The sequence below is a fragment of the Neopsephotus bourkii genome, unplaced genomic scaffold (genome assembly GCF_033783945.1).
Source record: "Neopsephotus bourkii isolate Nb327-2 ecotype Australia unplaced genomic scaffold, CSIRO-AGI_Nbou_v1 NB_1331, whole genome shotgun sequence".
In the NCBI taxonomy this organism is placed as follows: domain Eukaryota; kingdom Metazoa; phylum Chordata; class Aves; order Psittaciformes; family Psittacidae; genus Neopsephotus; species Neopsephotus bourkii.
The window spans coordinates 169,297-195,648 of record NW_026901811.1 but is presented as its reverse complement, the minus strand read 5'-3'; the positions used below and the strand labels follow the sequence as shown (position 1 = coordinate 195,648).

Here is a 26,352-nt window from a genome sequence, read left to right as displayed (position 1 = left end):
ATCACAGTGGTTTCTATCACACAGCAGCGTAGAGGAGTTTGCGGAAATGAAGCAATCTTGGTTTAAAATGTTCCTACACTCACGTTTTAATGGTTTTTATCACTGACTGGAGAAAACTTATTCATCAGGGAATTTCAAAGTTGCCCAGTTTATATAAAGGCCGGTGTTACCTCAAATCCCTTTCCAGTTTTCACTTCCTACAGAAGAACACTTGTGCAAACCCACCCTGACTATCCATGAATGTAGTTTTTCTTAGAAAAGCACATTACCCTTAAACTTGACCTAATCTCCACTTCCTCCTTCATGCCAAACATCACTGATCTTTGATGAAGTTGCACACAAATACCAGTTCATTTCTGCAGGCAGCAATTGATCCGACTCCAGTGAATACATTGAGGGCAAGGGAATAATTTCTAGTGAAACTGAAAAATATACTGCTAGGTCACTGGAGACCATTGTACCCCAACCCACACCAACTCTCCCCACAGTAACCCCACAGCTTTCTACTGCCTGAGCCACAGCTAGCTTTGTGTCTGAGCAGAGGTGAACCATATCAGTTCTGATCACTCAGTTCTCACTTATCTGCTGATCCAGTAACTACCAAGAGGTATTTTGCATGCAGGAAACCACATCCACTGTGCCTTTGTCATTTAAAATGTAGAAATTAGTTTAAATATAACTCCTCTAAAAACCTCCTGAAAAGAAGGAAAAGAAAATGCCTTGAATTTCTTAACAGCTCATTTTAAACGTGCTGCTGTTTGAATCCTGAAGTATTTTCAGTACTTAAAGAACTGAAATAATCTGAAAATGCATGATATATATGGCCAGGGAAGGATATGAACCACCCTTCTTGCACTGCAGTCGCACCACCACATGTTCACTGAAGGATTGCTTTACATTTCCAAGAGAGAGCACTCACTGCACAGTTGACTCACAGGCTTTATTTACACTTGTCTACAGAATCATTTTGCCTTACATTTTATCTAAGCCAAATGAAACCATCACTTCCCTCTGTCTGGTAGCCTATTTGCTAAATGTAAAAACTTCCATCTGTTAAGTACAGCAACAATTGTAATACAAAGCACAAGGAGAAAACCCAAAGGCTAACAACATCGCATCTAGCGGCTCCAATCTGTACAGTTTAGTAGTTGGACTGAAGTTGTCAGAGGCAGTTACAAGACTAACCTGCTCTTGTGCAACCTACACACACCTAGCACTGAAATTAGAAAAGAAAGCATTAAAGAAACTGCAGAGCATTTTTTCTTCTGCAAAAAAGAGATTATCAAAATATCTCTACACCAAAACCACTTTGCTTCTACATCAGTCCAAAAGAAGTGTCTTAAAAAATAAAAGGAAGGAAGAATATGGTTTTTAAATGTTGCTCCGTTTGCTTCTGTGCAGTTCACTTTAAAAAGCAGTGGTCAAAAGGAGTTTGGAAGCTCTAGGACTCAAGTAAATGCAGATATATTGCTGTTTGCTCACTTAAAAAGAACTTTCCTTAACATACTTACCTTGTGATGGCACTGACGATACTTAAACCTTGCTTAACCAAACGGAGCTCAAGAGAGACCAAGTCTTAATGAGATATTGCTATCCAAATAGATTCATTGAAGCATTTTAAGCCATAAATTATATTTAAGGGAAAAAGAATGACTGATGAAGAACACATTTAGGATGTCAGCACTTTCTACAGAGTTTATTAATTCTCACTTTTAAATATAAATAAAATTCAGATACCTTAAAAATTTTAGTCAGCCCCAAATGAATTTTACAGACGGCCTGCAGAAGCTTCACTTGATTCCAAGAAGCTAGTTCCACATGCCTCCATCTCAAAAGTAGCTCCTAAAGTGATCCTTTTATAGGAGAGGATTGCTGCATCCAGGGTCCATGTGTGTGACACCACCACAGCCAGTACCCTCTGCAAAGGGCACTTTGCTGATGACAGCAAATCATTCCTAGTGATAGGCACTGGCAGTTATTTGGAGAGGACAGTGCCTAATGTCTCAAACATCCTTGCTTGGAAGGAATGAGGTCTAATGTGCTCTCTACAGAACCATCTGCTGCTCTGGGTATTTAATAACTACTTTGCACTGAGCAGAGCTAAAGAGAGGGGCATCCACTTGTACTTCAACACAGAAAACCAAACAATAACTACATCTAAGTACTCACTACTGTCATCCCGTGGGTAAGCCCAGCCCTACAGCTACACTAATCCTGTGTGGTCCCATATGAACAAGCTCAGGAGCTGGATGCAGAAAGCTTATGGGTTCTTCTGCATTCCTCAGATACTTCTTCTAATTGTCACATGAAGAGCAAAGTGGGGTTGGAACATACCTGCTCTTACATGGAAGAGAGCCAGGAACTGAGTTAGAGAGCCAGAAACTGAGCAACTGAGTCTTGAAAAATAATAATAACTCCCCTCTTTACTCAAGTAATAAATCCTCACACCTCCTGTGAGGAGTTTATGGCTTAAAATGCTACCTCACGTTTTGTTTCATGAACAAAGCTGCAGGTTTCCAGAAAGCAAGGACAGACATGCACCTCTACTAGCAGATTTAGCACTTCTGACCAAGTAAGACACCAACTTCTTAAAAATGTCTCATGCACTGACTGGAATTTGTTTTTCCTGGGTTTTTTGTTTTTTAAAGGTGAGCTTTAATACGTTATTTCTTTTTAGAACTTGTACGGGAACCAGAATGGGAAGATCCAGATGATGATCTGCGGCGTCTGCAAGATATAAATGGAGAAAGCATGCAAAGAAATGAGTTGAAGTTAATTTTAGCATCCACTTTGAGTAGTCTGTATCCTACAATAGCTGGAAGCAAAATGTATCTGACAGGGGCCTTATAAGGATATAGAAATAAATTTAAACCACTTTAAGGTCATGAAAGTGAATTTAATGCTAGAAGTTTAATACTGAAAGTAGAATACAGCTTCTAAAGGCAATATTTACTTATGAAACTAAATCACTAATGTACACATTAATGCTTTCACACACTGAAAGATGGTGACCCAGGTCTTTCTATGGAACATGCTTCTACCAGGAGGAAGTTTCATTGGGGGGAAGCAATTACAGAGGTTTTAACAAGAAGTAAAGAGTAGGGGAAGTGAGAAAACTACTTTAAATATCAGAATAACTAATCAGATTCAACTCCTTCCCAGTGAATCTCAAGTCCTTCAGAAAAAATAAATAAAATCACACATTTAACTACACCCATTCTTATTCTACATAAACCCAAACCTTTCGGGTGACCGTGATCTCGATCGTCTTTTTTTGCGATCACCAGATGAAGAAGATCGAGAACGACTTCGCTTCTTGCTTCTCTCGGGGGAGGAGGAAGAACGAGAGCTCGAGTAAGATCTCTTTCTTGGGGTGGAAGACCCCCTGTAGGACCTGGAGCTGGATCTTTATTGATTAAGAAATAAATGAGATTTAATTCTGGTATAATATAGAGAAAACAAAGAAAGAAAGAACATAAAGAGACAGTTTTCACGCTCACTACTCTAGCCGTGTCAGTGCTTTGGCAAATAAACATGTGGATGCTGTAATACTTACTCCTGAGTTATCTGCCAATAAACACTTCTAAAGCCAAAGTAGTATTCTTATTAAATTTCCCTACTGTTTTTTTGCTATAGAGACCACCAATAGGTTGGAAACCTCTTTCCAGCATTCACCAGAATGATGCACATGGATAAAGAGGGGATGGCAGACTGGGGTAGGAAGCAGCCTGTGTAAGGACCTTCCTCAGTACTTAAACTCAGATCAAAGTGGCTTGAAAACCACTGAGGTGATGCTGATTTAACAGTGATTCACCTCCTATTAAGAGGTTTGTAATGTTCATCTTACTAGAATAGTAAGAACCTTCTTAAGGGGTATTTACAAATATCAAAATAATTTGTGTAGAAAGTAAGACTTCACAACCAAAAGATTTTTAAAACCTCTTACAATACAGTCATTTTGGCATTAAAAAAACCTTCACCTATAAACACTCAAAATATCACTCTTGTTATCTCAAAGAATTAAACGAGGAAAATAAACCCACCTGTGGAAAAAGTGTCAGAGCTGCAAAGTCCTAAGCTCTAATTCCAAATCTACATCAAAACACCCGAGTCTTTCTTTTTTTCAGTAAGATGGATAAAACATTGTAAAAACCCCAACACCACAATGTATGTGGTTGGTAAAGTACTTCCACTGTAAATCATAATAGTAGAGCAATTCTATTTCCACAAGCTCATCCTGTGAGCACACTCGGGGGGTGCTGCACCGAATGCCCGCAGCACCCATGGGAGCACAGCCACTCGTTTTGCTCCTCCCAGAAGCACAGACTTCATCTCATGCTGACCCTCACATAACCCTCAGCATGTTCTGCCACCAACTGGTGCTGGCACCACCTGTGACTGGTCTTCCTGTCACAAAACTTCCTTGTTTACAGTTTTAAGAGTCTCTGCACACGTGAGGGTGGGAGAACTCCTCAGGCCATGGCAAAAGGCAAGTCCTGCCAACAGGATGCCTGTGCAAGGACACCTCAAGGAAGTTCTGTGCTTTGTCACTCTTCTCCACATAAGTCAGTAACTGCAGCGAGCTCAAGGTCCCGTAGGCTTCTCACATGATTTAGTATCAATGTTTTGATTCACTGATTTTTATATCCCACATTATAAAGATAATGACAGTCCTACCTACTGGAAGATCGATATACAGAATCCTAGCCTGGTTTGCACTTGGGTTGTGTTAGAAGGGAGCTTAAAGCTCACCCAGCTCCAACCCCTGCCACAGGCAGGGACCCCTTCCACTGGAGCAGCTTGCTCCAAGCCCCTGTGTCCAACCTGGCCTTGAGCACTGCCAGGGATGGGGCAGCCACAGCTTCTCTGGGCACCCTGTGCCAGCGCCTCAGCACCCTCACAGGGAAGAGCTTCTGCCTAAGAGCTCAGCTCAGTCTCCCCTCGGGCAGGTTCAAGCCATTCCCCTTGGCCTGTCCCTACAGGCCCTTGTCCCAAGCCCCTCTCCAGCTTTCCTGCAGCCCCTTTAGGCACTGGAGCTGCTCTCAGGTCTCCCCTTCAGGAGCCTTCTCTTCTCCAGGCTGCCCCAGCCCAGCTCTCTCAGCCTGGCTCCAGAGCAGAGCTGCTGCTGCTCTCACAGCGTCTCCATGGCCTCCTATGGACTCACTCAAGCAGTTAAATAAGTTAAAATATACATTAAGTAAGTTCTCACTAAACACAAACCCAGAATTATAGCGTATTTTCTAATGTCCTTCCACATCAAGTAGCCAAAGTAGAAAGAGTAAAACCAGCAGAACATGCTGAAGCAGGTGAACTTGCATTCAAATCCTTCTTCCTTCCAAATGATGATCTCTGGCATTCACTCATCTAGCTTAGATTCCACTTAACCTCTTCAAACAAAACTTGGTATTCTCAAGAAACACACGTGCAGTGGGAAGCACCTTGTGCAGAGACCCCAAAGGTTCTGACCTCCAAGATACAAGATAGTGAATGTGCTCTGACCAGCATAATTTTATGATGAAATCAACAAGCGGTTGGTTCTTCTGCCCTTTTTTCTCTCTGCAAGGAGAGAGTTCTACCTCATTCACCTTGATTTCGACCCACGAGATCTAGAGTGCTCCCTGGAACTGGAACGAGATCTTGATCTGGAACTGGAAGAACTTCTTGAATGGGACCTGAAACAACACGGAAGATTTTTTTCCCCATGTCTGACTTGTATTTAGCAGAAAAGCTGCTGCTGTCAGCAGCAGAGACAACACTGCATTGAGACAGTTTGGCATAGAGTCACTAAAGCAGTGACAATTTCCTCCTGCTCCCCTGGTACCACCACAGCACATTGTGAAACAGAAACTTTAACATAGTAAGATGGTGCAATTAAATTACAAAGTCAGCTTTTAGCTTACGTTTCCTAAAACAAAGCACAAACATTAAACAGAATTGCAATTATTGGGCAAATGAAACAACTGCCCATCTATTAACTATTCCATGAAACCAATGCCTTGACTTTTAATGACATTTAAAACCAATGCCTTAACCTGCAGCCCACCACTCCTCTGAACAGCAGAGCAGGGCAGAGCATCAGGACTAACTAGCCCGCATCTCCCCACATCAGTTCTCACAAACATTTTGAAGCAGTTTCAAGTTTTCATCAGGATTTCCCCCTGCATTAACAATCAGCAGTAGTTAATTCTGGGTTCAAGTACTGACATCTCCAACACCCCTTACAGCCTGTCAAAATTACTTCCCATTTTTTCATGGTGATGGATTTTCTTTAAAGCAGAAACCATAAGAGAGATGTAAAAACAGTAGTGGACTTGCACTGACATTGTATAAAGAAGGTATTGCAATCAGACTGTAAATCTTTAAGGAAAAAATCTATTATACATGCTGTCACAATCTCCCTATTTATATTGTTACCATGTCTTTTCATTTTCCTGTAAAACAGAAGCAGTATGAGCACATGCTAACTAGGAAATATATTTACACCTTTTTAAAGAACACAAAAAAATGTCCACAAATGGCAGCTGATATTTCCAACTACTTATCTGTAGCTAGAAGCAAAAAGTTCAACAGGAAGTTACATGATCCCCAGCAAATACCAGTTATTTCAGTTAACATTTGTGAATCAACGAACAAACTCATGGCCAGATGAAGCTCTGTCTCCTTTGACCTTCCCACCCCTACACCTAAGAACTGCCCTCGAATGCAGCTCACACTGGGTCCATGCTGCCCTCAAACAGGACAGTGTACCCACTTTCTCATAGATCTTGCCCCACACCTTCCTTCACAGAGGTGTCCCTGCCCATGGCCAGGGGGTTGGAAGTGGATAATCTTAAGGTCCTTTCCAACCCAAGCTATTCTATAATGATTCTATGATGATTCTGTGATGAAATTGCTTACAGTGGCCAGCTTCATCACCCTCACTCAGTCTGCTCCTCCTCAGAGCTAATGACATTTGCAGAATGCAGTGTCTCACAGTATGGACTACAAAGAGCTTAATTTGTTATAGAAGTAGCAGAACGGCAAAAAGCATGACAACAATGGCAGGGGAAAGGAAACAGAGACAGTGGCTGACACCTGGTTAATCTGAGGGGCTGAAGAATTTGGGCAATGGCCACCATAGGGAGAGCAGAGAGGTGCAGTTACCAAGCTAAGAAGGTTAGAAGAAACTTGAACTTTACATGTATGAACTGATTTGAGGTCTTAAATCTACCAGTATCATCCTTGTATTAGTTGTAAGGCAGCTAAAAAGCTACAATATGACTTACATCACTCAAATGCACAACATTTATTGAATTGTTCATATATTACTGAATTAAAAAAATAATAATCCAAGATCTTCAATCTGCCCCATACGCTTTTGTAGTGGTCCCATGACCAATATAAACCTTCAGTGTTCTTCTGACAGTGCTGCCACTGTACTTAAAGCTGTGTCTCCTGCCAAGTTCAAGTTTCTTGTTGTTATTTCCAGGCTTTTTTCCATTCTGTCCTTTCCCTGAATCTGCCCGGACTGCATCATCACTGCCCTCTTCTGCCTCCTCCCACTCTAACCACAGCACCCTCTGCCTCTGTTAAACAGCTCTGCTCAACACTGCCAAAAAAAAGTTCACCCACTGACTTACAAAAGGCCAACAAGCCTAAAAATAAAATTGAAAATAAGTTACATTTTAACATATTTGTAGGATCTAATTGAAATATCAACTTAAATTTGCTAAAACAAGCAGCAAGACACAGGAAACCTCTGTCATGACAAGCCACAGAAGGTCAGAAGAGAACATTATCTACCTGTGTAAATTCTGTACATGAAATTATTAACATTATTAAACTAAAATTGCAAGGCAATCAAGAAAAAAAAAGTAAAAAAAGAAGTTAGATACTGACATTTTGCCTGGCGTTACCCTTGACCTGTACCCGTTTACCTGGACCTAGACCTTGAGCTTGAATGAGAGGATGAGCGTGATGAAGATCGTGAGTGGGAAGACCGAGACTTAGAGCGACTGCGCCTATTGGATTTCTTTTTCTTATTAGTGTCCTCTTCCTCACTGGCATCAAGATTATATTTTGAGAGGTCAGCATCGTCTTCATCCTCATCCTGAAAAAATGCAGATACACAAAAATTACTCAGTTACTTTAACTGAGTGCCTGGAAGAATCTGCAGGTTCAAAATCTAGAAGCAAAGCACAATTCTGCAGACACGTGTCATGGGCAGGATCTGGTGACTGCTGTGTAAATAATAAGCACATACGCAGGTCTCTACAGGACTACCGTGCAGAGATGGGGACAATCCACTATGTGATCATCTATTTCTGAAAAGATGAAAAAACTCACTTTATTCCATTCATAAAATAGAAATTGGACATGGTTTTAAAAGGCTAAGAGTAAAACTCAACAATATTCCCTTTATATGGTGTCCATAGACAAAGGTTCCAAACACAGATCTCATAACTATCTCATAACTGATCTCAGGTAAGTTTTAAAATCATGTATCTGTGACTGCAGGTATTTAGAACAAAACAGCTTGTGCACATTACTTCAGAGAAGCTGCAGCACTATTATTCAATAGCTGCTCCTCCACATTGCTCTAAAGGCAGCTAAAGTACAAACCAAACCCTACCCACCACTACTACACAGCACTATAGTAAAGAATTGTAAAAACTCCAAACATGTTACCTCATCCAATTTATATTTGGAGAGATCTTCATCCTCATCCTCCTCATCTTCCCCTTCAGACTCCTTATCTTCTACTTCCTTCAGGATAGATGCAGGACCAACTGGCTTCCCTCTGTACTTTTTCTTTTTGCGTCCAAACTAAGAAATGTTATTTCATTAGAATATGATAGAATCAAAAGTAATTTAAATTAAAATCTGTATTTTTTTATAAGTACACATCAATTTCAAGTAAGATATTGCTCAAAGGGAAAGAGAAGTACCATAAAACATCAGTTAGCAACAAGAATATTTCTGAAGAGATGCTTGTCTTGGGTATGGTTAGTGCCCAAAGACAAGCTGGATGGAAATCTGAATTTAACATGAGTATTTTATATTTGTGTCTGTGGATTACCTTTATTAAATAACATGGAGCATCTGGCTGAAAGCAACACCCATGACCCTGGAGCTACCTCTTGAAGAAGTTTAACAAACTCAGCTCATACCAGTTTAATTTTAATTCATTTTTACTTTTTACCCACAAAAGACAAAACAGATACATCCACTTTCAGTTCAAAACTCTCACACTTGAGCATTTGGAGAAAGATGTATCACAACGTATTCTTGATCAGCACTCTTCTAAGGAAACCAAATGCAAACATATCCTAAACACACACATCACACAGTACCTGTGCCTCCAGAGCAGCACATGCACCCAATCTTACCTCATCATACTCCCCGTCTGATTCCTCACGTTCTATATATTCAACATTCTCTCGTTCATTAAATCCTCCTCCGTATCCTTGAAAAAGGGGGAAAAGAAGACAAATCTCTTGATCTGCACCAAATTCAGCTACAAGAAGCACAAAGTTTATTCTGAACTTTCACAGAGGCTCAGGAAGCCTTCAGTGGTTATAAATACGTGCCCCAAGAATGCAATAGGATCTCAAGAGGAACATGAATTGTTCCTACACACATTTATTAAACAGAAACCTAATTGAGCAAATGGATTAAGACACAAACAACACAGAAACAAGAGAGCTTAAAAGAGTGGGGAAAAAAAAGCATAAAAGAAATCTCAGGATTATGGCTGTGCTTCCCAAAAGAGCTCTGGTGGGGCTGTGGTGCCTGACAGCTGCCCTGTCTGGATGCACACAGGCATGTCCCCAAGGGGCTAGAACAAAGGCTACTGTACTCCAAGCCTGAAATCCCACCTGAGGGAGCAAGCAGCCAGTAGGCAACTCAGGAAAGCAGTGAACAAAACACAAGGTAGGGACACGCTGTTCAACTGCTTCCCTTGGCCTCAGCCAGGTCCCACATGGACACAGCCCCTGGGGTATCACAGTTCTTTTGGACATACACTCAGATATAGCTCCTCAATTATATGAAATATACTAAATCCAATTAAATATTCTTCTTGAATATTCTTTCAATATTAGATAATGGTATTAAAAAATATTCTTTTGAATTATAACCTGTGTGCTCTTCTCCATGCTTCTTTTTTCATATATAGAATCATAGAACAGTTAGGGCTGGAAAGTACCTTAAGAGCATCTAGTTTCAACCCCCCCGCCATGGGCAGGGACACTGCACACAAAACCATGTCAGCCAAGTGCATATGCATTATTGTCACACTCCATGCATTAGCTTTTCAGCCTGATCCCATTTGCAAGCGCACCAGCACAAATGCAGGACTGCAATGTAAGGAGATCTGCCGGTTTAGTTACCACTGGGCTCATTATTAATGTAGGAGGAACTTAAAACGTGTCCAAGCATGACCAAACCTAAACCTCATTAAGAAGTGACAGTCTGACCTACACAATCTTCAAACCCTGTTCTTGGGAATGCTGAGGCCTCCAGCAATGGACATTGTGCATGCACTGGGCCTTCTGGAGTTGAATGCAGACTGTATTATTCCTTCCAACATCTTAGTAACAAAATCAAATATAGAAGCAGTTTAATCTGTTGACTTGCCATATGAAACAATCATATAGTTAACACAACACTAAAAGCAATCAAATCCAAGAACCTACTTATAAGTAAGTCCAAGACTTATTTACATATGGAAATTCATCTAACTTTCATACAATCACAGACTGGTTTCTGTTGGAATGGGAATTAAAGCTCTTCCAATTCCAGCCTCTGCCACAAGCAGGGACCCCTTCCACTGGAGCAGCTTGCTCCAAGCCCCTGTGTCCAGCCTGCCCTTGAGTACTGCCAGGGATGGGGAAGCTGTGCCAGTGCCTCAGCACCCTCACAGGGAAGAGCTTCTGCCTAAGAGCTCATCTCAGTCTCCCCTCTGGCAGGTTAAAGCCATTCCCCTTGGCCTGTCCCTACAGGCCCTTGTCCAATGCCCCCCTCCAGGTCTCCTGTAGCCCCTTTAGGCCCTGGGAGCTGCTCTAAGGTCTCCCCTTAAGGAGCCTTCTCTTCTCCAGGCTGAACCAGCCCAGCTCTCTCAGGCTATCAACTTTGCTGGTTCTGCTGTGAAAACACCACCTTTAATTAAATTACATTGAAATTTATAAAAGGAAGTCCTCTTACAGCAATTTGAGTAGTTTAAAACTACACACATCTTACCTGTCCTTTCCTCCAATTTCGCGTACTTTGGAGTATTACACATATTGCATTCTGATCTTCTGGCCCAGTTCACGTTACCACATCTTCAGAGGCAAAAAGAATAAAACAAAAATAAGAAACATTTTATTTCAAATCAAAAAGCTTAAGTGTTGAGGCAACACTTAGAATAAATCACAGAATCAGAGAGTGGTTTGTGTTGGAAGGGACCTTAAAGCTCATCTAGTTCTAACCCCTGCCACAGGCAGGGCCACCTTCCACTAGAGCAGCTTGCTCCAAGCCCTGTCCTACTTGGCCTTCAAATTGAGAACTATTACAAAAATGCATTTGTCAGGTTTTAGCAGTGATCTGGTAAATCTCCATGGCAACAGTCCTCATAACATAATTGCTTGAGAGAGTCTCTGGGCATTTCACTGGAATGAGGATGATGGGAAAGTTACCATACTGGACAAGTGAATGGGAAAGAAAAGGCACATCGAGAAGTTTACAGGGATAACTGCACAAAAGTGTTAAGACCCTCACTGCTCTCCACTAGGGGCATTCATGGTTCAGAGGGATTAATGAAGAAAGTACTATGGGCATAATGCTTATGAGCAGCCATTGCCCCTCACCGCTGCAGTTATCTGCTTCTGCATTCCTATCTTATGACCTCCTAGAAGGCCACTCAGGCTTCCCCCACTTGTAGACACTGCTCAGCCCGAGAGAGAAGAGGAGGTCTGTAAGACCCAGCCTAACTATAAACTTGGAGAGACACAGCAATCCTGAAGGCATCAAGCAGATCCTCTCAGATACTGGGGTCCACGGCATTGCCCAGGGAATGTGCTGCTGGACAGTGGCACTGGAAAACCATCAGACTGAAAACAGCTCAATGCCAACGGGAAAAAAGAACAGGATTCCAGGTTTCACTGCTCAGACAGCTCAAACAGCAAAGCCTGAAATCCTTCAAGTGCTCCTTTCAAAAATCCAAGTGTTTTATTAAAGCAGACCTTTTCTAATTGAGATCTTAACATTCCCAACTGATGCCTTGGAGAAACATCTGAGGATTTAACCATGGGCTAAACTTGACTCATTACGTGTTTAGTGAATGTTAACAACAAAATATCACGCTGCAGTGTGGGTGTTACTTCCATCCACACGTATCTTCCAAACTTGAGAACTGTCCAGCTTATCAGAGAAAAACATGAACTTTTACCTACCTATCTTGATTATTTTTAACCTTTTCCCAGCCATGTTAAATAAGCTGCTCTCCAGCAAGCAAAACTGAATGCTAGCCTCACATCAGAACACTGTGAGTGGAACCTGTGTGAGTTTTGACCATTCTTCCTCAACTGTACAAGTAAATGTACAGTGACAGAATTAAGAACCAGGCTGTTTGAGGTGTTGTGTGGCGCTACAAGAACACTCTGCACTCTGTAAGAGGCCGTACGTTTTACACTGCCAGTCGTTAGCACTGAAGAGCCCACGACTCTTTTCAGCAAGTGTCTTCCCTATTTCAGTCCCTCCAGCTTTCATCATTTTGGCTTCTGTTGTTTTTTCTGGAAAAGAAAAACAAAGACACAAACAACAGCTCTCAAACATCTTGCTTCATGAATATATTATTTTTAAATGGATTCCATATCATTTTTAAATGGCAGAAAGAGATGAGGAAGAGAAGATCACAGAGTCCCATTCTGGTTTGTCTTGGAAAGGAGCTTAAAGCTCCTCCAGTGCCAACCCCTGCCATGGGAAGGGGCACCTTCCACTGGAGCAGCTTGCTCCAAGCCCCTGTGTCCAACCTGGCCTTGAGCACTGTCAGGGATGAGGCAGCCACAGCTTCTCTGGGCACCCTGTGCCAGCGCCTCAGCACCCTCACTCACAGGGAAGAGCTTCTGCCTAAGAGCTCAGCTCAATCTCCCGTCTGGCAGCTGAGACACTCACCTCTTCCACATCTGTTACAGTTGGTTCTTCTTGCAAAGTTTACATTCCCGCACCTGAAGACAGAAGCAAAGCGAGAACGAAGACGCTGGTTAACACTGGAAAACGCACTCACGCGAGACTTAGAAGAAACCCCCTTTATATTTCAAGCTGAATTGGTTCCAAATCGGAACACGAAGTTCCCCAGGCCCTGCGCGGCCCCGTGATGAAGAAGCTGTGCAGCTCTGCAGGGGGGAAACTGACCCGGACCGCCCGAGGCCGGCGGGAGGGGGCAGCCCAGGGAGACCCTGCGGCCGCGGTTCCCCGGGCCGGTGCTGCCCCGCTGGCGGGCGCTGTGCTGCGCCGTGTGCCTCCGGCCCCGCGGCGGGCGCTGCCCCCGTCCCGGCCCGTCCCCGCTCACTTCTTGTCGGGGCAGATCCAGTCCCCGTCGCTCACGCGGAAATTCTTGGTCGACATCTTGGGCCCCACCGAGCCGAGCGCCATGCACCGCGCCAGAGGACCAGGGCCCTGCACGGGCCGGGCTGCCCACCGCGCCTGCGCCCTGCTGCTGCCGGCACGGATTCTGCTCAGGCAGCGGCCCGGGCGCCTCAGTGCGGCCAGCGGGAAGAGCGGACCGAAGGAAGCGCGCCCCCCAGCGGGGGGGAGGGCTGTCCGCAGAGGCGCGCATGCGCAGTGCGCTCGGCTGCTGTGGCGGGATTGCGCTGAGGGGAGACGGGCGAGTCGGAGCTGGAGCTCGCGCTGTGAACCGGCTCCGCCGAGCGGGGAGGCCTCCGGCAGCCCGAAAGGGTGAAAACCAACACCAGAGAGCTCCCTTATTCATGGCAGGTTCCTGTCCTGCGGCTGTTGCTGTGGCGTTTGTCACCACAGAGTCCCAGCTGGGACAAGTGCCCGAGCTCCTGCTTGTAGACCTTCACTAGAAGAAAATAGATTAACTGTTGATGCATAATGAAAGATGAATGAAATAAGGCTTCATTTTAAGAAAAGAGCACACAACGTTCAGACTGGTTTCTCAGTGTGACTGCACTGAAGTCGCCACAAGAACATATAGAGTGCTTTAAACAAGAATAAGACTCTAATGTTAGAGTGTTTAAGAAAATCCATTATTTTAAAGATGGGTTTTACTGCGATGAAAAGACCATCCTGTGGTTTGTGGGGGGATTCACTTCAGCACAGGGTCAGTGTCCTGTGTGTGACTGCTCAGTCCTTTTGCTTCCCCTTTGGACTGGTGAGGAGCTGGTGGATCTGCACACCTAGTCTGACCAGCATTACCTAATTGGAACACATGCAATGTGCTGATTCAGAGCAAATGTGACATTCCTGGCAGTTTTTATCCCCTTTCTGTGCTGTAGCCACATCCTGTGGAAAAACAGTCTGGAATCTGGTTATGTGCCTGGTTTTTATCACATCCACCCTCCAGGTCATGAGGGAAGACGACAGTGTTACTGCTATTTTATTTATAAAAGTGTAAACCAGCGTGACTGCGCTGGAAAAATGTGTTCTGTGCAAACCCCCACTCCCAACATGTGTGCTCCTGAGCAGGAAGCACTACACCTGCGTTTGCCTGCAGCTGGAGACGGGGAATCGAGAGCAAGGGCTGTGAAAAAACTTTCTTTTCTCTCCTTGCCTTTTCTCTTTCTGGAATTCAAGAACAAGCAGAAAGGACAAGGTGAAAAGAAGATGGCCGCAGGGCAGAGCCTGTACGACAGCAGGGGCCCTGCACTGTTCGGGTGCACAGCCTGCGTGAGGTGCAGCGCCTCACAGGCAGCAGTGGCAAATGTGAACCCTTGAGCAGCTGTTTCTGCTCCAAACAACGTTCCTTTGTGGCACTAGATAATCGGACTAAGCTCAAATGACAGCAGAGTCTTGGTGCTGTGGTAAAATGGCAGCAAATCTGCCATGAGACACCCCCCCCCCCCCCCCGAGTCCTGATCCAGCTCTGGGGCAGCAGCACAAGAGGGACGTGGAGCTGTTGGAGCGAGTGCAGAGGAGGCCATGGAGACGCTGCGAGGGCTGGAGCAGCTCTGCTCTGGAGCCAGACTGAGAGAGCTGGGCTGGGGCAGCCTGGAGAAGAGAAGGCTCCTGAAGGGGAGACCTGAGAGCAGCTCCAGTGCCTAAAGGCGCCTGTAGGGGCTCTGGCAAGGGGAACGTCTTTAACTTGCCAGAGGGCTTTAAACTACCAGAGCTCTTTGTCAGTGCCGATCTTCAAAATTAAGTAGAAAAGAGCTTGAAAAAGTCGGTGAATCCAGCGGCAGCACAGAGTGCCTGGCAGGATTCCCTCCCTCCATGGCGTGGTGTTTTGTCTGTACAGCAGGTGGCACTTTAGGAACGCACATTCTTCAGGTTGCGTTGTGATCGCAGATTAAACCCTGCTTTTTATGGAATTCGGTGGGGATATTTAAAATATCAACGTATTGATAACTCTATTAAAAAAAAAAAAAAAAAGAAAAAAGCTTCCCGGCCACCAGGTGCAGCTGGCAGTGGGAATGGAATGCAGGGTTATCCTTGGGTTGCGCCTGATACGGAACATGAAGTTGGCAGGGAGCATTGAGATTATTTTGATGCTTGTTTTCTGCCAAAGGAACCTCCCCAGAGGAGTCCTCGGCCAGGCACCTGCAGCCGCAAGCCTGATGTGGTCAGTGGGACCTTTCCCAGTCGGCGCAGTTTCTGTAGTGTCCTTGGACCAATTTACTTCAAAAAAAAAAAACCAAAAAAAAAAAAAACAAAAAACCAACCCCCCAAAAAAACAAACAACAAAACAAAACTGAAAAGCCAACTGGAGACTGAAAAAAAAAAAAAAATAATCTTTCAATTTATGACTAAAAGCAAGGCAGCAAGGCCCAAGTGGGCAAGATCTCCTGCAGCCTGGAGAGATACAACCAGGCACAATCTGCTGCTCAGCTCAGTGCCTATAGAGGATATTCCCTTATTTAATAACCAGTTTTACTTAAAGATTTTTGATATGTTGATCATTTCCTATGTTTCTTACACAAAGTTTCATTTAAACTCGCTGTTTCACAGTAGCTTCTGACTGATTTTATTGGATTCCTGTTTCTATCTCAACACATTTTGGCTTCAAATGTGGGTGAGGAGTTGATAATAACCAAGTAAATGAGAAATACATCAACCATCATTTTAGCATAATGAAACCCAACAGCTGAGAATGAAAAAATGTACAGAAAACTGTTTAATTGGCCTCTCTCTAGACAGCCAATTCCTACCAACCAGCGCTGAAAATCAGTTTTCCTCAAGAAAGACTAAATGGTACAAGGGCCAGCAGGATCAAAGGCAGGCAATTAACTGGAGGCAGCCTGTGCTTTGCAGCTCTTCCCTTCTGCTTTCAAGCCCTTTCCCAGTATGCTGTCTGCATGCCATGCTCTTTATTAAGCAACTTGGGGCACCCAGGTTTTTAAGCATCACTTTAAAGCACTTAATACACTGTTGATGCTTCCCAAGACATCATAATAACAATAATTTCAGATCCATGAGTTGAAAGAGTGCAATGTGCTTCCATCAGGTGAAATCTAACTATTATGAAAAGCCATTTCTGTTGATGTAACTGAACATACACTAAATTATACAGCGAAACAGCGTTTGTTCAGTTTTCACCGCGCATCACAACCTGACAGGTACTTGTTTAAACAAGGAGTAGTGAAAACCCGGTGCCTGTGCTAGCAAGTGCAGATGCTGTAAACCACCCCAGGCTCGTGCGGTGGGACACCGGAGCGGCTGTGCTGCAGCAGCCGTGTGAGGGTGCACCGCAGCGTTTGCAGGCCTGGCTTTCCAGAGTCCCTTTCCGTTTCCAAGTGTGGCACGTGTTGGGCACTAGAGGTTTTCAAGGGAGTGATGGCTCCAGACGTGGCAGGGGCGCCATGAAGGATCTCGGTGGGAGGGGAAGAGGGGTGGCCATGACGGGTGAGGTGTGACTGTGATGGGAGATCATGAGGGAGAGGAGGGGCGGCCATGAGAGAAGATCATGAGGGGAGGGAAAGGGAGGCCATGAGGGAAGATCATGAGGGGAAAGGGGGGCGGCCATGAGGGAAGATCATGAGGGGAAGGGGAGGCGGCCATGAGGGAAGATCATGAGGGGAAGGGGGGGCGGCCATGAGGGAAGATCATGAGGGGAAGGGGGGGTGACCATGAGGGAAGATCATGAGGGGAAGAGGGGGTGGCCATGAGGGAAGATGATGAAGGGAGGGGAGGGGTAGCTATGAAGGAAGATCATGAGGGGAAAGGAGGGGTGGCCATGATGGAAGGTAATGAGGAGAGGGGTGGCCATGAGGGAAGATCATGAAGGGAGGGGAGGGGTAGCTATGAAGGAAGATCATGAGGGGAAAGGAGGGGTGGCCATGATGGAAGGTAATGAGGAGAGGGGTGGCCATGAGGGAAGATCATGAAGGGAGGGGAGGGGTAGCTATGAAGGAAGATCATGAGGGGAAAGGAGGGGTGGCCATGATGGAAGATAATGAGGGGAGATGAGGGGTGGCCATGAGGGAAGATCATGAAGGGAGAGGAGAGGCAGCCATAAGAGAAGAACATGAGGGGAGGGGTGGCCATGGTGGAAGGTCATGAGGGGAGGCCATGAGGGGAGAGGAGGGGCAGCCATGAGGGAAAATCATGAGGGAAGGGAGGGGCGGCCATGATGAAAGACAATGAAGGGAGAGGAGAGGCGCCCATGACGGAAGATCATGAGGGGAGATGAGGGGATGTCATGAGGAAAGATCATGAGGGGAAAGGGGCGGCGGTGATGAGAAAAGCTCATGGGAGGAAAGGAGGGGTGGGCATGATCAAAGGCATGAGGGGAGGGGATGGCCTGCCATAATGAAAGATCATGATGAGAGAGCAGGGGTGGCCATGAGGGAAGATCATTAAGGGAGAGGGGGTGCGAGCATGAGGGAAGATCATGAGGGGAGGGGTGGCCATGATGAAAGGTAATGAGGGGAGGGGTGGCCATGGGGCAAGATCATGAGGGGAGGGGCGGGACGGCCATGAGAGAAGATCATGAGGGGAGACAAGGGGTGGCCATGAGGGAAGATCATGAGGGGAAGGGAGGTGCAGTCATGACGTAAGGTCATGACGGGAGAGGGGGGACGCCATGAGAGAAGATCATGAAGGGAAGGGAGGGGCAGCCATGATGAAAGTTCATGACTGGAAAGGAGGGTTGCCCCTGATGGAAGATCATGAAGGGAGAGGAGGGGTGGCCATGAGAGAAGATCATGATGGGAGAGGAGGTGCGGCTGTGAGAGAAGCTCATGAGGGGAGACGAGGGGTGGCCATGAGAGAAGATGAAGGGAGAGAAGGGGTGGCCGTGAGGGAAGATCATGAGGGGAGAGGAGGGGTGGCCATGAGAGAAGCTAATGGGGGGGGGGGGGCATGATGAAGGATCATGATGGGAGGGGTGGCCATGAGGGAATATCATGAGGGGAGAGGAGGGGTGGCTATGAGGGAAGATCATGATGGGAGAGGAGGTGCGGCTGTGAGAGAAGCTCATGAGGGGAGACGAGGGGTGGCCATGAGAGAAGATGAAGGGAGGGAAGGGGTGGCCGTGAGGGAAGATCATGAGGGGAGACAAGGGCTGGCCATGAGAGAAGATCATGAAGGGAGGGGAGGGGCAGCCATGATGAAAGATCATGAGGGGAGGGGTGGCCATGACGGAAGATCATGAGGGGAGAGGAGGGGTGGCCATGAGGGAAGATCATGAGGGGAGAGGGGGGTGCCCATGAGGGAAGATCATGAGGGGGGGGTGGTTGGGGGGGCAGCCATGAGAAAGATCATGAGGGGAGGGGTGGCCATGACGGAGAAGATCATGAGGGGAGAGGAGGGGTGGCCATGAGAGAAGCTAATGGGGGGGGGGGGCAGCCATGATGAAAGATCATGAGGGGAGGGGTGGCCATGACGGAAGATCATGAGGGGAGAGGGGGGTGCCCATGAGGGAAGATCATGAGGGGAGACGAGGGGTGGCCATGAGAGAAGCTAAGGGGGGGGGGGGGGGCAGCCATGACGAAAGATCATGAGGGGAGGGGTGGCCATGACGGAAGATCATGAGGGGAGACGAGGGGTGGCCATGAGAGAAGCTAATGGGGGGGGGGGGCAGCCATGACGAAAGATCATGATGGGAGGGGTGGCCATGACGGAAGATCATGAGGGGAGAGGGGGGTGCCCATGAGGGAAGATCATGAGGGGAGACAAGGGCTGGCCATGAGAGAAGATCATGAAGGGAGGGGAGGGGCAGCCATGATGAAAGACTATGAGGGCAAAGGAGAGGCAGCCATGATGGAAGATCATGAGGGGAGGGGTGGCCATGACGGAAGATCATGAGGGGAGAGGGGGGTGCCCATGAGGGAAGATCATGAGGGGAGAGGAGGGGTGGCCATGAGAGAAGCTAATGGGGGGGGGGGGCAGCCATGATGAAAGATCATGAGGGGAGGGGTGGCCATGACGGAAGATCATGAGGGGAGAGGGGGGTGCCCATGAGGGAAGATCATGAGGGGAGACAAGGGCTGGACATGAGAGAAGATCATGAAGGGAGGGGAGGGGCAGCCATGATGAAAGATTATGAGGGCAAAGGAGAGGCAGCCATGATGGAAGATCATGAGGGGAGAGGAGGGGTGGCCATGATGAAAGATCACTTGATGATCTTAAGCTCCTTTCCAACCCTAACTATTCTATGATTCTATGAGGGGATAGGAGGGGCAGCCATTTGGGGGGGTGAATGGTGGCCAGGAGGGGAGATCGTGATAGGAGATGAGGGGTGTCCAGCACTATACGCTGTGGGCTGCTATGTGGGGCAGATGAGGAGTTGCTGTGGGTGGAGATTATGAGGGGCAGCCATGGGGGGAGATCCTGAGGGGAAACCAATTTTGCCATAGTGACATGGTTTAGTGGTGGGCTTGGCAGTTGGACGGTTGGACTCTATAATCTCAACTAGTCTTTTCCTGACAACTTGACTCTATGATTCTGTGTGCCTTCCAATACCTCCTTTGTAGTGAGGACAATGGAACAACACAAACCATTCCATGGTTCTATTATCTAGCCAGCCACAGAATATATATATTGCTGCATTAAAAACTAATCCTTGTGGTTTTCTTAGGGTACAGCGTTAGCTCTTGGATGGTATTGCTTCTGTGTGTACCCCTTCATGCACCCAGAAATAATCTTGTCTGGATAGGTTACTTCTCCTAAATGATGAGGTAAATGTTATCCTATTTTACATCTGCTTCGGAGATGAAGTTCACAAATCAAAACCAGATCTCCTGTGGCTCTAAAAGACCATCCTAAACTGTATTGCGATTGTCAACTAAAATGTGGGCAAATACATGTTTGGATTTTCCTGTCAGAGGAGTGAAGTGTATTGCGAGTACTTATTTATTTCTGAGTAGGAGCACTAGAACTAGAACAACTGTCTGACAGGTAGAATTTGCTGGAGAAAACAGTGCATCTATATCGCCATTCTGATTGCAGGAAAGGCTGGTAACATTGAGAGCTGAATTAGAGATTGTATTGCTGTTGTTTGGGAGGGAAAATCTAATGATCAAATATGGCCTATTTTTGTCCTCCCTGCACGTTGGACTAGTGAAACTCCAGGTTATTTCTATATTATATGTTAATGAGGGATGTGAAGTAAAAAAGAAATTGAACTCTGATTGCATGCAAAGTATCAGACTTGGAAGGGAGAAATCAAAACACACAATCTTAAGTAGTGAAAAGCGGATGAGTGCCAATGCTGCAAAAAACACTGCTCTATTTTGTCAGTATTGACTATTGAGTCCAGAGGAGGCCATGGAGCTGCTGCGAGGGCTGGAGCAGCTCTGCTCTGGAGCCAGGCTGAGAGAGCTGGGCTGGGGCAGCCTGGAGAAGAGAAGGCTCCTGAAGGGGAGACCTGAGAGCAGCTCCAGTGCATAAAGGGGCTGCAGGAAAGCTGAAGAGGGGCTTGTGACAAGGGCCTGTAGGGACAGGCCAAGGGGAATGGCTTGAACCTGCCTGAGGGGAGACTGAGCTGAGCTCTTAGGCAGAAGCTCTTCCCTGTGAGGGTGGTCAAACAGGCTGCCCAGAGAAGTTGGTTGCTCCAAGCCCCTGTGTCCAGCCTGGCCTTGAACACTGCCAGGGATGGGGCAGCCACAGATTCTCTGGGCACCCTGTGCCAGCGCCTCAGCACCCTCACATGGAAGAGCTGCCCAAGAGCTCATCTCAGTCTCCTCTCTGGCAGGTTAAAGCCATTCCCCTTGGCCTGTCTCTACAGGCTCTTGTCAAAGTTCATGGCAGGGGGTTGGAACTGGATGTGCTTTAAGGTCCCTTCCAACACAAACCAGACTGGGATTAGATGGTGAGATCTGGAGTCAGGAGGGAGAGTTGCTCTGTTTGCCTTTGGTATTGGTGGATTACTTTGGTTGCTTTCACAGAGTACAGCCTTCAGGATTTGACACAGAATCACAGAATTATATCACATGGGTGGACAGGCAGCATAGCTCTATTCCACTCTATTGTTTTTTGGCTTTGGATCAGTTGCAAAAGATCTTACAGCTTCCATGAGTTTGTATTTCATAGTGCATATTTTGCGTATTTGCTTGTAAGTTTAGGATAATCTTTAGTTAATGTACCAAGAAGTCCACTTTCTCTTGTGTTCGCCCCCTCTCCCCTCTTTTTCCTGACCCACTTTCACATTTTCCAGGAAAGGACTGAAGGATTCCTCTCTGGAATCAGAGGAGTCTGTTAGGTCAGGATAAAACCCAAAAACTTGTAGTTTGTTCCTTTTTCAACAAGTTGCTGGTGCTCTGTGATTGCTGCAGATCATTATGTGAAGACACTGTGGCCTCCTTCTGGTGTCTCTGTGTCTCTGGAAAACACAAAAGGCACTTCCAGCATTCCAACCTGACAGTGCTGGAGGGGGGACTGGGTATAATGATGACACATAGGTGATGTGTGAGAAGGATGATGGCTGACAGGCTCTGTGCTCCTGTGCCACTGAAGGAGTAAGACTCTCAGCAGCAAAAGCAGGATGTGCTCTCTAAATCTGCTGCTTAAAAGAAGGTGATGTGTTTATGAAAAATATGCATAAATAGACCAATATTTATAATTTTCCAAAGGTATATTTGAACACTGTGTAGGTGAGGTGCAGAATAAATAATGCCCCAGTTGACAGCTGTAATTACCTTGGTTCAAACCCCCTTATTTTGAATACAAATTTGTTTGAGCAGAAGCAATTAATGGGCCAGCCAGTAGAAATAAAAGTGAGGCATGTAAAAAAGAAGATCTAATATATAGTTTTGAAAAGCCAGGTTGGAAAAGGTTCACCATTTGAGAAGTCCCTGGCAAGCAAAACAAGATGTGATTAACCTTTCCCATGCTCGACCTCCTGTGCCCTTCCTGCGCGGTGTGCTATCACCACTAATTAACCCACCCTGGAATCGGGGCGAGGAGGATCCGAGGATCTGTTAGAGCTCCTCGGCTCCCCCTCTCTAGGAATGCTCGTCACCATGGCACCTGAGCACCTCGGGGCTGCGGGAGCGCCAGCACAGCAGGGAGCCTTGGCTCAGCCCTACCTGCAGGCTTCAGAAGCTCCCAGCTCTTTGTGAAGCTGTTTTTGTGCTTCATCAGAGTCTCGAGTTTGGCTTTTCACAGATTCTGCCCTCGCTGAAATCAGCAGCGCTGCAGCGGGGAAGGTTCTGCGGATCAGTGTTTACTCCAAGAAACATGGTGTGAAGTAGACAAAAGTGTAACTTGGTCACAGAAATAATTAACCCCTTCAGAGCAGCCGATTTGAATCATTCTATTACACTGTTCCAATGTAAAGAAAATGTATTTGGCAAAGTATCACCTACTTTGGCAATCTGCCCTAAAACCAAGTAACAGTCTGTTCTCACATATCCCAATTGATGGGAATGTGTCAGTGGTATGTTTAAAGGGTAAGGAATAATGCCAAAACCCATACCTAAACATTTCTTCTACTAGTTTTAGCTACAATATTGTGATGTTGAGCCATATTTTTATTAATGAGCCTTGAATTGTACCAATTTAGGACTCTGAAGTCGGAATTAAGCTGCTGACCTCTCCTTTGGTGTCCTTAAACCTCTAGTTCGTTGCTTTGCTTTTTGCATCTTAATGACATAAATATTTTGCTGCTGCTTGAAATTCTGCTTTGACAAAATCAAAAAAATTTGCCAGTTTGGTTTAGGTAAATAACTGAACAAACCCAAGAGTGGTAGTCAGGAGGGGCCTGCGGGGTTTGTCTCATGTCCTAGAGGTGCATCTATGGGACCTGTTTCTTGGGGTGTTCAAGGAGAGCCATGAGTGTTCCTTCATTGCCAGAGAGCTTGTGACTACTCCTACTGTCAATATATTGCTACTTACCAGTGAGGAAGCAAAAGCAATTTCATGTCCTCATTTTTGCAGCCAGTTTTGCTACAGATCTTCACATTTCAGTGAAGACAGCCTCTCTTTTTCCAGGACACTCAATTACAATAAAATCAGACATACGAAGTCATTTTGACAAGTGTCCTGTTTACAGAGAAAGGAATTTCCATGAAGGAGAATTCTTTTTTCCCCTCTTCTTTCCTTTACTGAAGAAGAAAACTCATGAGTAAGCTTTGTTTTTCCTTAAATTGCGATTATAAATAGAGTAAGAAGTTCTAAGAACAATTTCAGTTCACACTGTGTTTGAGACCAACATGCCACACCAGACCAAATGAAGTCAAGTGAATTGGGAGAGATTCCAGTTGGATAGAAAAGGAAAAAATTTCTCAGAACAATCAGCCATTGGAATAATTGCCCCAGGGAAGCGGTGACTCCCCAGCACTGGACACAGTTAAGATCTAGCTGGACAAGGTGCTGGGACATCTAGTCTAGGTCATTCTTTGCCTAAAGATTGGGCCAGATGATCCTTGAGGTCCCTTCCAGCGTGGGATTCCATGATTCTGATTCTGTGAATGCAGGCAGAGAGTCCATTCCAAAACAGTCTGCTGGTCAGAAGCTAGAGGGATGTCAGGTGACAACTCAAGAGATAAGGTAAGCTCTGCACCTCCACAAGACACAAGTTATTTCCCCCAGAGCTTTCTGAGGTCTCTTAATCACACTTTTTTCATGGGGTTTGCTCAAGTCCTGAATTCTCCTGGCAGGCAGACAGTAGAAACACTGAGTGAAGCAGAGGTTTGTATTTATGTGTGTATGCAGAGGGGCCTTCTGGAGGTCTTCCGCCTGAAGCTGGTCCATCTCTTGTATGGAATCAGGCCAGCTGTGTCTTTGTCTAACCTCAACCAAACTCTACGTCAGTCAGTGTGTCCTCTTCCCCAGAAGTAGAACCCAATCAGTTCACATTGGCAGTCTGCCCCTCCAGGGAATTTTGGGGAAGGTGCAGTCTGTATCTCCACAGACCTCCAGGCTGGCCCTGCTGCCAAAGCATGAGTGTGTTTCCCCCCAAAAATGAGCCCTGGCTCATGTGTGAGCCACACTCGCTGGTCACACCGATCCCACCCAGCCTCCTCTCCTTGCTCCTGCAGCTCCAAACCTTGCCTCGGCCAAAAAGCAAAGTGATGCTGGTTCAACATACCATTGAATGCAAATAGAAAGGGATTTTAATCATAGAATCAGAGAATCGCAGACTAGTTTGGGTTAGAAGGGACCTTAAAGCTCATCTAGTTCCAACCTCCCTTGTCCTTGTTTTGATAGCAGCTGTGCTTTTTTGTTAACGACAGACATGGTGAGTGCTGTGCAGAATCTCTGCGTTGCTATGGTTATAGCACAGCCATTCCCAGAGTCTCCCCGAAGTAGCTAGAAATGAGACAAATCCAAGGGACACTATGAAAGTAATTCCCAGTAGCACAGGGTTTTCAGATGTTTCTCCTGCTGTCAGTGGGGAATGAAGGTGGCAAACTAGGTTAGTGCCATCATCTTGGTTCCTGGTAATATAAAATTCATTTACAGCTGGAAACTTCAATTTAAATTACCTCCCAGGAGGTATCCAGCTTAAAACTTTGGGGCTAATTTCTACGACATGCAGTTTTTCCCCACCAAAGCTGAAGCCCTGTGTGTATTCTCTTATCCCTGCTCTTTCCTTCACTGGTGTGTGCCTTGTATGTGCACAGTGTCCTCTGGCTCTTTCTCTGCCATAAGCACAGCAAAAAGTACAATACCCAGAATCATCATTGCTGACACACTTGGGAAGAGTCTGTGTGCACCAGGGTGTGGAACTGCTCCTCCAGCTCATCCCTCGGGTGAGGTGATGCTGCATCCACTCATGTCCAGCCTCCTTCTCTCCCTCTGGAGGAGCTTGGTGGGTCTCCAGCCCAGCACCCTTGGCCACAGCACTAGGTGATTGGTGGTGCAGAGTAATGGAGACTGACAATTTCATCTTTAAGCTACTTATCCACCGGTGCTCTGCACATCAGGTGTCAGGGGAACATGACAACTCTTGTCAGTGAAACAAGAGAGTCCTATGACAGGCTTTCAATCGAATCCTTCACCCAGCGCTCCCAGCATTAACGCTATGTTAAAACAGCTTCATTCATTATTCAGAAAGGGGGAGAAAAACAGTGAGATCCTGACAAAATATATGTTTTTTGAATCCTAAAACTCCACCCGCTTTTGCTGCTTCAGTGCCATCAGAATAACCTGTCTGGGTTCATTAAGAGTCGTGTTAGTTGTTCCCAGTGAATAAGCCAAGCCCTGGTCATCCTGCAGCTCATGGGACTCGGCTGTTTGCCATGAATGATTCATAACTCAGGCTGCTTTTTAATAAAATGCTTGTGTTAAAATTATACATATGCTCAGAAAGAAGAAATAAAAAATCCCCTCTAGATTTTCATTAGAATTTATAATAAATGACAAGCTGTGGATTTATTGTCTTGTAGGCATGGCTTGTGCAGATGCCCTGTACTTGTAGACAGGCTTCACCTGGCTGCCCACCATCCCTAAAACCACAGTGACTTGCTGCAGTACAAACGTTTTAGAGGCACAGTCAAGTCTGACTTTTATCTCATGTTAAAACATATCTTGGAATAGCAGAAGGGAACTGGCGGCTCCTGGAGGTGCATTGTTTGGGTCCTTCTTCCCCAGACAAAGACAGACGCAGTGGTAACAGCAGTGTGACCTGTGACTTCACCCCACTGAGAAAGCAGCGGTGCTTCATCACCAAGCATTGCAGCTACAAACTACCCTCTGAATATTCACAGAACCCTGGAATGGTTTGGGCTGAAAGGACCTTAAAGCTCACCCAGTTCCAAGCCCCTGGCA

At 45.9% G+C, this 26,352-nt stretch overlaps 2 protein-coding genes across 2 annotated transcripts in view; one reads left to right on the top strand and one right to left on the bottom strand.

The window, feature by feature from the left end:
- Positions 1 to 26,352, top strand: part of LRRC7 (leucine rich repeat containing 7) — a 402,104-nt gene that overhangs the window by 324,338 nt on the left and 51,414 nt on the right. The window lies entirely within an intron of this gene.
- ZRANB2 (zinc finger RANBP2-type containing 2) lies at positions 922 to 13,733 on the bottom strand. The gene is made up of 10 exons (XM_061366399.1): positions 13,532 to 13,733; positions 13,135 to 13,187; positions 12,644 to 12,752; positions 11,221 to 11,303; positions 9,369 to 9,445; positions 8,668 to 8,805; positions 7,917 to 8,089; positions 5,586 to 5,672; positions 3,242 to 3,406; positions 922 to 2,727 (listed from the first exon to the last, which is right to left on the bottom strand). Exons 1-10 carry the CDS (start codon positions 13,612 to 13,614, stop codon positions 2,664 to 2,666), a joined length of 1,032 nt encoding a protein of 343 aa, XP_061222383.1. The 5' UTR covers positions 13,615 to 13,733; the 3' UTR covers positions 922 to 2,663.

Coding starts and splice junctions, on each gene's coding strand:
- ZRANB2 (XM_061366399.1), bottom strand. CDS start 13,614: ATGGCGCTCGGCTCGGTGGGGCCCAAGATGTCGACCAAGAATTTCCGC. Junction 11,304..12,643: donor AACGACTGGCAGTGTAAAAC/GTACGGCCTCTT, acceptor TTGCCTCTGAAG/ATGTGGTAACGTGAACTGGG. Junction 8,806..9,368: donor CAGACGGGGAGTATGATGAG/GTAAGATTGGGT, acceptor AACATTTCTTAG/TTTGGACGCAAAAAGAAAAA.